General features: G+C 48.4%; 1 protein-coding gene across 1 annotated transcript in view; it reads right to left on the reverse strand.

The window, feature by feature from the left end:
* itgb5 (integrin, beta 5) overlaps positions 1-15,405 on the reverse strand; it is a 96,778-nt gene that overhangs the window by 39,702 nt on the left and 41,671 nt on the right. Inside the window, exons 10-11 of the mRNA XM_055637708.1 lie at positions 10,575-10,709; positions 4,874-5,303 (exon numbers count right to left, since the gene is read on the reverse strand). Of these exons, the coding sequence (XP_055493683.1) occupies positions 4,874-5,303; positions 10,575-10,709 (565 nt within the window). The remainder of the gene's footprint in view (positions 1-4,873; positions 5,304-10,574; positions 10,710-15,405) is intronic.

Raw genomic sequence — 15,405 nt, forward strand, 5'->3', positions numbered from 1 at the left:
TACGACAGATGGGAAACGGAGCTTCATGTGAATCTGATTCTCCAAAAGCGATTTCAGTAAACGCAGTGCGTGCTTGTGTTCTGGAATTCACCATCTCCAAACTAATTGGAGAGGAGGAAGGTTCTCGTGACGGGGCAGTGACGTGGAGAATGCAGCTCAAAGGGGGACGGTACAAGGGACGAAAAATGTAAAAACCCGACAGCAGGAAGTGACTGCGGGGGATGTGGAACTAGTGACAGGTCAGAGCTTAAAAGGGCCTGTCCCACTTGGAGATTTTTTCGGCGACTGCATCAGGGCCGGCAAAAGATTTTGAACATTTCAAAATCCAGCGGCAACAAAAAAAATGTTGCGACACTTGAAAAAACACCGCACGTCAATACGTCATCACGCCGCAAATTTTACGGTGACCCGACACGTCAATCACCAAAAAAATCGCCAAGTGGGACGGGCCCTTATTTCCACACAGAGGGCAGTGGGTATATGGAACAATCTTATAGAGGTGTACCATTAGATCGGGTAAATGCACAGAGCCTCTTGCCCAGTGGAGAGGAATCGAGAACCAGAGGACATAGGTTTAGGTACGTGGATAGGAAAGACTTGGAGGGATACAAGATACAAGGGGGGGGGGGGGGGAAGATTTAATAGGAACCTCAGGGGCAACATTTATATTACGCACAAAAGGTGCTCGGTGCATGGAACGAGCAGCAGGAGGAAGTAGTTGAGGCAGGTACTATCACAACGTGTAAAAAACATTTAGATGGGTATGTGGATAGGAAAGGCTTGGAGGGATATGGGCCAAATGCGGGCAAGTGGGACTGGTGTAGATGGGGGCATCTTGGTCAGCATGGGCAAGTTGGGCTGAGATTCTGATTATTCTCATAATCAGAATCGCACTTTATTTGCCACGTACGTTTTGCAACATACCAGGAATTTCATTGGCCAGGTCAGTCATACAATTAAAAGCAACAGATCACTCAAAAACACATTTGAACATGAACATCCACCACAGTGACTCCTACACATTCCTCACTGTGATGGAAGGCGAAATAAAGTGCTGTATGACTCTGTGACTCTATTAGAATAATAAGATGGATGAGATTGGCACAAACATTACCAAATTTTGATCTAACGGCTATTATGGTGGACTTATTGCAACACAAGATCAGAAGGGAGGCACTACAGCATCTCTGGAGAAGGGCCTGAAGAAGGGTTCTGACCTGAAACGTCACCTATTCCTTTACTCCAGAGATGCTGCCTGACCCGCTGAATTACTCCAGCATTTTGTGTCATCCAAGAATCATAGAGTGATACAGCGTGGAAACAGGCCCTTCGGACCAACTTGCCCACACCGGCCAACATGTCCCAGCTACACTAGTCCCAACTCCCATGTTTGGTCCATAACTTCAGTATAAACCAGCACCTGCAGTTCCTAGACATAAAGGAGGCCATGATAGGGTAGATGCAGAGGTGCGGAGTTGTAAATAGGGGCTTGATTAATGGATAGGTACTAACGACTGCAGCAGCTTCTGAAACAGAGAGGCTTCGGGATCTTTTCTGCCGTGTGGTGAAACTCTGCGGGACATGGAAGCGAAATCATTGGAGGTATTTTAAGAGGAGTTCATGGTCATGAGCCATGGGAGCAGAATTAGGCCATTCAGCCCATCGAGTCTACTCCGCCATTCAGTCACGGCTGATCTATCTTTCCCTTTCAACCCCATTCTTCTCTCCATGACCCTTGACACCCGTACTAATCCAGAATCTGTCAATCTCCGCCCGTAAAAATACCCAATGACTTGGCTTCCACAGTCTTCTGTGGGTTTTCTCCGGGTGCTCCGGTTTCCTCCCACATCCCACAGATGTGAGGGTCTATAGGTTAACTGGCCCTCTGTACATGACCCCTCGTGTGTAGGGTGTGGATGAGAAGGTGGGAGAACATAAAACTAGTGTGAAAGGGTGATCAGTGTCAGCGTGGACACGGTGGGCTGAAGGGCCTGTTTCCATGTAGTATCTCTAGACTAAAACCTAAACTAATACATAGAACTAGTGTGAATGGGTGATGGATGGTCGGCGTGGACTCAGTGGGCCTGTTTCCGTGCAGTATCTCTAAACTAAATCAAACATGAACCTCTAGTGCACCACAATTTCAGACGCAGATTGCTTACGTTTGTTTTGCAATAGTACTTCTGAACTTTCAGAAAGTACTTCCAGCAGCCTGGACTTCCTGCCAATGGGACATGCTGTTCCCATACACTCTGCTCGCTGGAAGGTTTGACATTCAGTTTACCCAAAGGCCCGTTTATCAGTGCAGTTTTTTGAGTAACTCCAGCACCTTGTGGAGTAGGACGCAGGGTGTGGAGTAGGACGCAGGATCCCGACCCGAAACTTCACCTATCCATGTTCTCCACAGATGCTGCCTGACCCGCTGAGTTACTCCAGCACTCTGTGAAACGTCACCTATCCATGTTCTCCAGCAGATGCTGCCTGACCCGCACTCTGTGAGTTACTCCAGTTCTCCACACTCTGTGTTACTCCAACTCTGTGAAACGTCACCTATCCAGGTTCTCCACAGATGCTGCCTGACCTGCTGAGTTACTCCAGCACTCTGTGAAACGTCACCTATCCACTCCAATGATGCTGCCTGACTTTACTCCAGCACTTTGTGTTTTTTAAAAATCAGTACACTATCGATATTAACTTCAAATCAAACAGTGATGCGTTTGAAAAGCATCCTCTGTCTTAGTTTAGTTTATTTTAGTTTAGTTTAGAGATACAGTGCAGAAATAGGCCCTTGTGCCCACCGAGTCCGCACCGACCAGCGATCCCCGTACACTAACACTATCCTACACACACACTAGGGACAATTTTACAATTTTACCGAAGCTAATTTACCTCCAAACCTGCACGTCTTTGGAGTGTGGGTGGAAGCTGGAGCACCCGGGGAAAGCCCATGTGATCATGGGGAGAAGGTACAAACTCTGTACAGACAGCACCCGCAGTCAGGATCGAACCCGGGTCTCTGACACTGTGAGGCAGCAACTCTACCGCTGCACCACCGTCTGTGCCACTCCTGCCTGCTCCCTGATTTATCCTGGCAAAGTGACAATAGCTTTGTGGTCTGGCTGATTCAGCCCACACCTTAATCCACCACCAGCAGTCTGCACCTTCTCACCCTGCCCCATCGCCAACGAGCCCAGTGACGACCCAGCCCACCATCCCCGCCGATTGATGACTCACGCCTGTCTACAAAGACCAACACACCTCCTCCAGTAAACAGAGAGGCTGCATTCACACCAACACAGACCCAATGCAGTGTTTAACGTTTCCATTTCCGGGGCCCCGTTCACTCATCTTTACTACGGACACCTCCATCCCCCACCAGGAGGTCCTGAAGGCCCTTTGCTTCTTCCTCAAACAGAGAGCCAACCACACACCCCAATCTCACCATGTGGGTGATGTTTCGGGTCGGGACCCTTTACCAGAACTGTGGAGAATCGTGGACCCAGTTGGAGGCTCCTGACCCAAAATATCGCCCATCCCTTTTCTCCAGAGATGCTGCCTGACCCGCTGAGTTACTCCCGCTCTTTGTATCTGCCTTTCACATTTCTATTGGATCGTGTGGAGAATCCAGACCATAGAAGCATAAGGAAGGAACTGCAGATGTTTGAATCTTGAGCAAAGCACAAAGAGCCGGATGAACTCAGTGGTCCATGCAGCGTCTGTGGAGGGAGTTGACAGGCGATGAGTCTGAAGAAGGGTACCATCCCGAAAACGTTGTCGGTCTATTCCCTCCACAGATGCTGCCTGACCGGCTGAGTATCTCCAGCATTTGGTAGACCTGGAATTGGCCATCAAAGTCTTCTGGAATGGTCACACGCATGGATGGACTGCTATACCTTACCATGGTGCCATTGAAATTACTTATTTTCCATATTATCACCTTTAAAGTCAATCACCTCGAAAGTCATCTGTGCTTTCCAGAACCGTGTGGTTCTAAATCATTTTGGAAATTCACATCCTGACTAGAACCAAACCAGAAACAGAGCAAAACATGGTAGCAGCTACAGCATGGTAGATGCTGAACACTATGTTCACCATGGACACTGTGGGTCAAACGGCTACAAGGGCAACTTGTCATTGCACCAGAACTGCTGGCAATGTAAACTGTACACCTGACACTGTGTAAAACTGTCACTAGCTAGCATGGACTCTGTGTCTATAGCCAATAACCTTCTCCTGCAACCCCACCCCGACCACAAGTAACTTCCTACCAGATTAATGCTGCTGATTTGCAACAAAGATACTGATGGAAAGTGAAATGTGTAAAATCCAGACACAAGCCATGGTTTCTTTCTGGTCTTCCCTACTGGCAATGCACATTTGTCCTATAAACATTCCCAATTGAATTGAGATTCTTCTAAAATGGTGTCGCATTAATCCTTCTTGTCTGCGACTCCAAAATCTCCCAACAGTTGCTGGCAGGTTGTCATCCCAAAATCAAGGCCTGTTCAGAAGTTGATAAGTCCTAGGAGCAGAAGTAGGCCATTCGGCCCACCAAGCCTCTCCACCATTCAATCATGGCTGATCTATCTTGCCCCATCAACCCCATTCTCCTGTCTTCTCCCCATTACCCCTGACACCCGTCCCAATCAATTATCTGTCAATCTCCGCCTGAAAAATACCCATTGACTTGGCCTCCACAGCAATGAATTCCACAGATTCACCACCCTCTGACTAAAGAAATTCTTCCTCATCTTTTTATAAGGTACGTACGTCCTTGTATTCCTTAGGGGCTAGTTTCTTTGTGGAATAAAAGATGAGAGTAAAGTCCACAGCTAAGCCATCCTGGAGTTAGACAGGTAAACTGTGAACTCACCTGAACAGAGAATGCCTTTGTGCCTTGCACAGGTGAAGTCGTCACATTCACAGAAGGTCCCGTAGATGCGCCCAAACTCGCTCTCTTGGCAGATGCACTGGCTGCAGCTGCATTCCCCCCTGCCGCTGCAGATTGGCTTCTCCTTTGTCTCGCGGCACGACATCTGAAACACATCGCTGGCTTCCCTATCTTGGCACTCGCACCTGGCGCCCAGGTAGCCCGGGTCACACTTGCAGACCCCGCACTCGTGGGTTCCGTTGCCGCTGCACCTGGAGCTATTGGCTTGCATCGCGCGGGTACATTCGCAGTTGCAGACGTAGCCCACTGTCACACTCAGCGAATCCTTGAAACCAACCGGTTTAATTGTAAAGCTGTCCCTCAACGTGCCGACTGGGCAACTCCTGGCTTCCACACTGACGTCAAACGATACCTGAGGAGGGATAGTACAGAGGAGCGTGAATACCAGCAGGGTGAGGCAACACCAACATTCAATGGCATGGGTCATCTCTGCCTTCATCTAACCTCCTGATCCAGCCCCTCTTCCCTCAGTCCATCCAATATCCAACAATCTAGCTTTAGTTTTCAGTTTTAAGTTTTAGTTTAGTTCAGGGGTACTACATGGAAACAGGCCCTTCAGCCCAACGAGTCCATGCTGACCATCGATCACCTGTTCACACTAGTTCTCCGCCATCTCACTTTCACATCCACTCCCTACACACTAGGGGCAATTTACAGAGGGCCGATTAACCATCTATGGGATGTGGGAGGAAACCAGATCACCCGGAGGAAACCCACGTGGTCACAATGAGAAGGTGTAATCTCCGTACACGGATAGCACCCGAGGTCAGGCCTCTTGTGGCAAGAATACCACAGGTTCACCACGCTCTGTCTGTACTATCTCTCCTCCTTTCTATTATTCTGAGTATGGCCTCTCCCACAAGTGGAAACATCCTCTCCACCTCCACTCTATTTAGGCCTTTCATCATTATGTCAGTTTCAATGAGGTACCCCCTCATCCTTCTAAACTCCAGCGAGTACAGGCCCAGTGCCTTCAAACACTCATCAAAAGTTAACCCAATTATTCCTGCAATCATTCTCGTAAACCTCCTCGGGACCCTCTCCAACTCCAGCACAACCTTGCTCAGATATGGAGCCCAAAACCGCTCACAATACTCCAAGAGCGGTCTGACCAGTGTCTTATAAAGTATCACCATCGATTTTCCAAGGAGAGACTGTAGCTCTGAGCTTTCTCCTCCACATTTCCCTACCCTGGGCCTTGCAGAGAAACCATCCTCCCTCAACAGCTTGTTAGCCCTGAAGGATTTCAGTTTGTTTAAATAAAAAAGATTACCCATCCTTTGTCTAGAGTTAAGACATCCTAAAAAAAACAAAAAACGGAGGGTTTCAAATTTAATCGGCAATGTTTATTGTGGGACAAAAAAAAAATTAACAGGTAATTTAAAATAATTAACTGGAGTAAGATAATGATGGGGAACGGCCGTGAAGGGTGGTGGGGGGGGGGGGGGGGGGGGGGGGGGGGAGAAGCGGCGTGCTTTGTACCTCTGTCAGCGCTTTAGGTGGCCGCTTTTTGTATACATTGGGTATGCAAGCAAAGAATATCACTGTGCCTTGTCCGATGTGACAATAAAGTATTCACATGCTTGATCAATGGTGTTTTATCATTAATGTTTTATTATTATTTATGTTTAGTGTTTTCTGAGTCATTCGTAACTGTCACTGTATGTCATGTTGCTACTTGTGGGCGGAGCACCAAGGCAAATTCCTTGTATGTGAATACTTGGCTAAACGTACTTAAACTAAACTTGATCTTAACTATTCCGTGATCGGGTAGATTGCAGTTAAAATCCCACTCTTACCCATTCTGCAGCCAACCAAAGTGTGCCCAGTGCAATGTTTTTCTCGGGGCTTGTGGTCGATGATGGGGGGGGGGGGGGGGGAAGTAGCTAAGGCAGGCACTGTGAGTCTCTCTAAATATTCTGGTCAGGAAGCACTGACACCATTGGGCTCCACCACAGACTTCACTTCCCAGCAGAGAAATCTCCGCCAAAGAGAGCAATAAGGAACGATGGAAGAAACGAAAGGTTCAGGAATAGTTACTGTTAATTAGTATCAACACAAGTAGACCATAAACACAAGATGGACACAAAAAAGCTGGAGTAACTCAAGCAGGTCAGGCAGCATCTCTGGAGAAAAGGGATCGGTGACATTTTGGGTCCAGACCCTTCTTCAGACAGAGAGTCAGAAAGAGAAAGGGAAACTAGATGGTGACATCGAGAGAGATATAGAACAAATGAATGAATGTAAAAAAGTAACAATGATAAAGGAGACAGGTGTGGTCTTTGTGAAAACATATTCCTTTAGGGACAATTTCAACCTTTAATCGGTGAGCACCCATCTTAATCTTTTACATGGGGAAAAAAGACGTGTGTTCTTTCAGAAATAAATGCTGTTTAGTTTGGTTCGGTTTGGTTTAGAGATACAGCGCCTTGGTTTAAAGATACAAGCCCCTAGGCCCAAGGCGTCTCCGCCGATCATAGATCATCTCATACACTACACTATCCTACACACTAGGGACAATTTATAATTTTACTGAAGCCAATTAACCTGCATGTCTTTGGAACATAGGAGGAAACCGGAGCACCCAGAGGAAATCCATTAGTTTTGCTAAGTTTAAAGGCCTGGGATTTTCAGACATTTTTCCTGAATATATTTTAGCAACCCTCCTCCTGTCCTCAATCTATAGTACTGCTCTATATTCTCTTGATTTGGAAAGTAACAGATCAATTTACAGTGCTGCCACGCAGCCTGAAGCACCATTGCACTGAATCATTCCTGACATTATTGCAGAATTTGCCGCTAACCAACAAAGAGCTTTGATTTGCAGCAAATCTCAAGGGCTAGAGTGCTCCAGTTACTGAATGCCTTTCTTAGCTTAACATCTAGCTGGAGGGGGGATTAACAAAGGTGAGGAATTCTTTTGCTCAGCACCCAACATCAAGACTTTGGAGATAGACAGGCACCATCTCTGGAGAGAAGAACTGAAGTTAAGACCCTTCAGACTGAAGAAGGGTCTCGACTTGAAACGTCAGATTGCCATCTAAGGACCAGAAGGCAGATCACCATGTAAATGGTGTCAAGTTGGGAAAAGGGGAAGTACAACAGGATCCGGGGGTCCTTGTTCATCAGTCTATGAAAGTAAGCATGCAGGTACAGCAGGCAGTGAAGAAAGCGAATGGCATGTTGGCTTTTATAACAAGAGGAGTCGAGAATAGGAGCAAAGAGGTCCTTCTGCAGCTGTACAGAGCCCTAGTGAGACCACACCTGGAGTATTGTGTGCAGTTCTGGTCCCCTAATTTGAGGAAGGACATTCTTGCTATTGAGGGAGTGCAGCGTAGGTTTACAAGGTTAATTCCCGGGATGGGGGGGGACTGTCATATGCTGAGAGAATAGAAACATAGAAACATAGAAATTAGGTGCAGGAGTAGGCCATTCGGCCCTTCGAGCCTGCACCGCCATTCAATATGATCATGGCTGATCATCCAACTCAGTATCCCGTACCTGCCTTCTCTCCATACCCCCTGATCCCCTTAACCACAAGGGCCACATCTAACTCCCTCTTAAATATAGCCAATGAACTGGCCTCAACTACCCTCTGTGGCAGAGAGTTCCAGAGAGTTCCACTCTCTGTGTGAAGCAGCTGGGCTTGTACACTCTGGAATTTAGAAGGATGAGAGGCGATTCTTATTGAAACAGATAAGATTATTAAGGGTTTGGACGCTAGAGGCAGGAAACATGTTCCCGATGTTGTGGGAGTCCAGAACCAGGGGTCACAGTTTAAGAATAGGGTTTTTTTAAGAACAGAGATGCGGAAAAACATTTTCACAAAGAGGGATGGGAGTCGGTGGAATTCTCTGCCTCAGAGGACGGTGGAGGCCGGTTCTCTGAATACTTTCAAGAGAGAGCTAGACAGAGCTCTTAAAGATAGCGGAGTCAGGGGATATTGGGAGAAGGCAGGAACGAGGTATTGATTATGGATGATCGGCCATGATCATAGAAACATAGAAACATAGAAATTAGGTGCAGGAGTAGGCCATTCGGCCCTTCGAGCCTGCACCGCCATTCAATATGATCATGGCTGATCATCCAACTCAGTATCCCGTACCTGCCTTCTCTCCATACCCCCTGATCCCCTTAGCCACAAGGGCCACATCTAACTCCCTCTTAAATATAGCCAATGAACTAGCCTCAACTACCCTCTGTGGCAGAGAGTTCCAGAGATACACCACTCTCTGCGTGAAAAAAGTTCTTCTCATCTCGGTTTTAAAGGATTTCCCCTTTATCCTTAAGCTGTGACCCCTTGTCCTGGACTTCCCTAACATCGGGAACAATCTTCCTACATCTAGCCTGTCCAACCCCTTAAGAATTTTGTAAGTTTCTATAAGATCCCCTCTCAATCTTCTAAATTCTAGAGAGTATAAACCAAGTCTATCCAGTCTTTCTTCATAAGACAGTCCTGACATCCCAGGAATCAGTCTGGTGAACCGTCTCTGCACTCCCTCTATGGCAATAATGTCCTTCCTCAGATTTGTGTCCAACATTGAATGGTGGTGCTGGCTCGAAGGGCCAAATGGCCTACTCCTGCACCTATTGTCTATTGTCTGAAACCATCGTAAATTCATCCAAAATTGTCCCACTTGCAGAGAGGAAGTGAGTGTGTAACCCACCCACTCTCAGGGGACAATCCCCTCATTGATATATTTAATGCATCCACGAGCCCCACATCCCCTCGCTGTTCTAGCATTAATGGGGGGGGGGCTTTAGGAAGATCAGCACCTGGAAGTTAGACAAGGACCCCCACGTACTGGAGGTGGGCTGGCAAGACCAGGACTGCTTCCCCACACTCCAAGAGTTCATAAGTCACAAGAGCAGAGGTAGATCATTCAGCCGATTCAATCATGGTTGATCTATCCTTCCCAAGCGCTTGCCTTCTCCCCCTAACCCTTGACACTCTTACTAATCAAGAATCTATCCATCTCTGCTTAAAAAAATACCCAATGACTTGGCCTCCACTGTCATCTGTGGCAATGAATCCCATAGATTCGCCATCCTCTGACTAAAGAAATTCCTCCTCATTTCTTTTCTAAAGGTACGTCCTTTTATTCTGAGGCTGTGCCCTCTGGTCCTAGACTCTCCCATTATTTGAAACAGCCTCTGCACATCCACTCTATCCAAGCCTTTCACTATTCGATAGGTTTCATTGAGGTGCCCCCTCTACCTTCTAAACTCCAGCGAGTACAGACCCAGTGCTGTCAAACGCTCATCGTATGTTAACCCAATCATTCCTGGGATCATTCTCGTAAACATCATCTGGACCTTCTCCAGGGCTGGCATTTGAGCGTTTGACGGCACTGTGCCTGTACTTTCCTTTTCCCGACTCTCAGTCCGAAGAAGGGTCTCGACCCGAAACGGCACCTATTTATTTTCTCCAGAGATGCCGTCTGACCCGCTGAGTTTTGTGTCCATCTTCAGATTAAACCTGCATCTGCAGCTCCTTCCTACACATACTAATGTAGAACAGAAAGAGGCTGTTCAAATTCACAGTTGGTTTCAAAGTCCATTTTCGTGGACAAAGCGGTGTCGAGTGTCGTTGATACAAACGTGAAACAAGTCGGACACTTACCGTGTCGCCAATCTTGAGGCCCCCACACTTCCTGACTCCAGGACGTGGAACTCCATCCTGGCATATGGCGGTCAGGGAGAGGGCGAGGTCATCGGGCTTCTCCCTCACGGTCAGCTCCACCTTCGACCGGATACTCTGCATCAAGACAACACACACCCTTCAATAGGATCGAGCACCAGGCCTTTACATTTGGACAGGTACATGGATAGGAAGCTTAGCTTCAGCGTTGACCAGAGATATAGTGTGGAAACAGGCACATTGACAAAAGACACTTGGACAGGTACATGGGCAGGATAGGTTTAGAGGGATATGGGCCAAACGCAGGCAGGTGGGACTGGTGTTGATGGGGGCATGTTGGTCAGCACTGACAAAGTGGGCCGAAGGGCCTGCTTCCGTGCTGTAAGACACTATGATTCTATGAGGAACCTGGACAGGAATGGTTTCGATGGGTATGGGCCAAACGCGGGCAGGTGGGACTAGTACAGATGGGGTAGCTAGGCCAGGATGGAGAAGATGGGCTGAAGGGCCTGTTTCCACGCTGCATGACTGTCAGGAAATGAAGCAGAAACACACCAAACATTCAGTCACATGTTGGCTGTTGGGCCAATGCCAGATTATTAATTGGTCGCCCATGGTCAGCTTTAAAATCACTAGATGGAAATACATTACGAGTCCAATTCACATGAGGAAGGATGTAAAAGGTTCCTCAAGAAATATTTAATTTTACACAGGTCCAAAATGAACGCTAATATATCCTCCACAGTTAATCTTTGCATTGTAGCAAATCTACACATCACATTAGCACAAAATGTAGCTCCTAAACGTAAACTGCATGTGGCCACACTTAAATAAAGTTGTGTGTACAATGAGGAGACTTGTGCCCGACATCCACTATAAACCCACTGACCCATGGCTATCCAGACTACACTTCTTCCCACCCTGCTTCCTGTAAGGACTCTATCCCCCTACTCCCAATTCCTCAGTCTACGCCGCATCTGCTCCCAGGATGAGGTATCAATCAATCAATCAATCAAGCACTTTATTCATCCCCGAGGAGCAATTTAAAAGGGCGCATTACAGTAGCTTTAAAAAAAAAAGAAAGAGACACAATCAACGAAGAGACAAACATTCAAAGCTACTCTCTGCACCTACCGGTCGACCGCACGAGCAGTGACCCGGCAAGGATTGGGTTGTCAGCAGCGATACAATAATAAAGAACACACAAAATGGAACACAAACATCCACCACAGCATTCATCACTGTGGTGGAAGACACAAAAATTTGGCCAGTCCTCCTCCATTTCCCCCCCCCCGTGGATAGGACCAGAGTTCAGAGTCAGTCCAGGATCGGCTCTTCCTCACCGGAGACCGCGGCTTTAGATTGTTGTAGGCCGCAGGCCGGCGGTCAAGATTTAAAGTCCCCGCTGCAGCCAGATGCACCGTAGACTGCAGGGCCGGCGGTCGAAGCTCCCCTCCAGGGGTGATGGCAAGTCCATGCCGGCACCGCGGTAGAAGTTGGCCGCGGGCCGGCAGTGATTCCACACCAGGGCATAGGAAATGTCCTCATTCTTCAGGGACAGGGGTTCCCATCCCCTACTATAGATGAGGCTCTCACCAGGGTCTCTTCAATACCCGGTAACACTGCTCTCTCTCCCCAGTCCCCCACTCGTAACAAGGGCAGAGTCCCCCTAGTCCTCACCTTTCCCCCACTAGCCATCACATACAACAAATAGTCCTCCGTCAGTTTCGCCACCTCCAACGTGACCCCACCACTCGCCACATCTTCCCATCTCCCCCCGTCTGCCTTCTGGAAAGACCACTCCCTCCGTTGTCAATTCTTCCCTTCCCTCCCGTACCACCCCCTCCCCAGGCACTTTCCCTTGCAACCGCAAGAGATGCTACACTTGTCGCTTTACCTCCCCCCTCGACTCCATTCAAGGACCCAAGCAGTTGTTCCGGGTGCGACAAATGTTTACCTGCACCTCCTCCAACCTCATCTATTGCATCCGCTGCTCTAGATGTCAGCTGATCTACATCGATGAGACCAAGCGTAGACTTGGCGATCGTTTCCCCAACACCTCCACTCGGTCCACATTAACCAACCTCATCTCCCGGTGGCTCAGCACTTGAACTCCCCCTCCCATTCCGTATCCGACCTTTCTGTCCTGGGCCTCCTCCATGGCCAGAGTGAGCACCACCGTAAATTGGAGGAACAGCACCTCATATTCCGCTTGGGCAGTCTGCACCCTAGCGGCATGAACATTGACTTCTCCAATTTCCGGTAGCCCTTGCTGCCTCCTCCCCTTCTCAGCTTTCCCTCAGCCCTCTGGCTCCTCCTCTTCCTTTCTACTTTCTTCTCCCCGCCCCCCTCCCCACATCAGTCTGAAGAAGGGTTTTGGCCCGAAACGTTCCCTATTTCCTTCGCTCCATAGATGCTGCCGAACCCGCTGAGTTTCTCCAGCACTTTTGTCTACCTTCGTTGTGAACAATCTCATCTTCACAAGTTCATAAATTGTAGGTGCAGATTAAGGCCATTCGGCCCATCAAGTCTACTCCGCCATTCAATCATGGCTGATCTATCTTTCCCTCTCAACCCCATTCTCTTGCCTTCTCCCCCTAACCTGTGACACCCTAACAATCAAGACCCTATCCGTCTCCAATTTTAAAATATCCATTGTCTAGGCCTCCACAGCCGTCTGCAACAATGAATTCCACAGATTCACCACCCTCTGACTAAAGAAATTCCTCCTCATCTCCTTTCTAAAGGTGCATCCCTTTATTCTGAGGCTGTGACCTCTGGTCCTAGACTCTCCCACCAGTCTTGAACTCAACAGTTTGTTGGCATGTATACAGATCCCGCCTGATACCTCTGCCTCGCGATGCAACAATACCCGGCAGCATGTTTAGAAGGGGCCTTTTGTTCGACTAAATGCCCTGGTTAGCGTGAAGTACCCAGGGAAACTAAACGCTAATCATCTGGAGAAACACATTGCAGTCAAGAGTCCTTCACATTGATTTATTGTCTCAAGTTTAGATATTTCATCGCCTGGAGTCGTAATTGTTGTAGATTTAAGTGTGGAGAGTTGGAATTGTGCAGCGGGTGACAATAGTGGTTGGAATTGGATGTACCATGTTAAGCTGCATTAGAAATGCACTCATCAGGAAGGCTGGCTCTGGGGGGTGAGGGGGGGGGAAGAGTTAGATTCATGGGGTGCATGGGAGGTTGGTCTTGGAGGGGAGGATGCTCCTCAAACTGCGGAACATCCTGGACAATACAGCTCACCCCTCCATGACACACTGGTCAACCTGAGGAGCACCTTCAGCAACAGACTGGTTCCACCAAGATGCAGCACACAACGCCACAGGTGATCCATCTTCCCTTTGGCTATCAAACTGTACAACTCCTCCCCCTTCTGTTGTGGGGTAGACTGAGTGTCTCCCTTCTTCCCCCCCTCTCCTCCCCAATCTTTGCACATCCCCCAAGCCTTTGCACTCGGCACTTTAATTTCATGTTTCATGTATTTTAGGACTGTTGGTATATCAATTTCCCTCCTGGGATAAATAAAGTTCTAGCGTACACCCTGCTCTAGAGGTGAACACTTTCCACAGTTCCCCTGTAGATATGCCAGGGGCCATCACGTCTGGAACACTGCTGGAAATCCTGCTAGACTCACAGCTGGAGCAGCCGCACTTACAAGTTCCCTCTCGGCAAGACAGCACCTCCTCGCCACTCCCTCAAGCCGGAGTTGAGTTTAGAGATAAGCATGGAGACAGGCCCTTTGGCCCACCAAATCCATGCTGACCAGCCATCACCTGCACACAGGGTCTATCCCGCACAAGGGGCATTTACAGAAAGAAGACAGTTAACCTACGAACCTGCGCGTCTTTGGAGTGTGGGAGGATACCGGAGCACCCGGAGAAAACCCACGGGGTCACGGGGAGAACGTACAAACTGCACCCGTAGTCAGGATTGAACCAGGGTCACTCACGCTGAGGGGCAGCAACTCTACCGCTGCGCCACCGTGACGCCCCCAAAACATTGTAGAAGCTCCTCACCACGAAACGCATGGGCGCGCCATCCCCACAAGAACCGCGTCTGCTCACACTCTCCCTCGCACAACCCCTCACACACTGCCTCTCATCATCTGTCAACAAGGTAGCATTCTGGTAATGCTCTTCTGCAAAGTCTCCCTGTCCTTCTTCTATCAAGTCTCCCCTCAACCCCCACCATCTCTTTAGTCACAGGCTGGTGAATCTGTGGAATTGGTTGTGGAGGCCAAGTCAGTGGATATTTTTAAGTTTGAGAAAGATAGATTCTTGATTAGTACGGGTGTCAGAGGTGATGGGGAGAAGGCAGGAGAATGGAGTAAGGAGGGAAAGATAAATCGGCCTTGATTGAATGGTGGAGTAGACTTGATGGGCCGAATGGCCTAATTCTACTTCTATCAATTATGACCTTATAATATGCAGGGAATAGAGGGATATGGATCACATGCAGACAGAGGAGATTAACTTGGCATCATGTTCAGCATGGACATTGCAGGCTGAATAGTCTGTTCCTGATCTGTACTGAAGATGGACACGAATAGCTGGAGTAATTCAGCGGGTCAGGCAGCATCTCTGGAGAAAAGGAAGAGGTGGCATTTCGGGCGATCGATCCTGATCTGTACTGTAGTGCGCTGTGCAAGGCCCACATTAATCCCAGCAGAACCATGCGTTATTTGTGACATTGCCTCTGTATTCTGCTGATGGACATTAAAGTGACTTGGATGACCCCTGCTCCTGCACCACACCACGGCCACAGACAGAGAGGACCATTCTCAAGTGGGAAG

The sequence above is a fragment of the Leucoraja erinacea genome, chromosome 7 (genome assembly GCF_028641065.1).
Source record: "Leucoraja erinacea ecotype New England chromosome 7, Leri_hhj_1, whole genome shotgun sequence".
Taxonomy (NCBI): Eukaryota; Metazoa; Chordata; class Chondrichthyes; order Rajiformes; family Rajidae; genus Leucoraja; species Leucoraja erinaceus.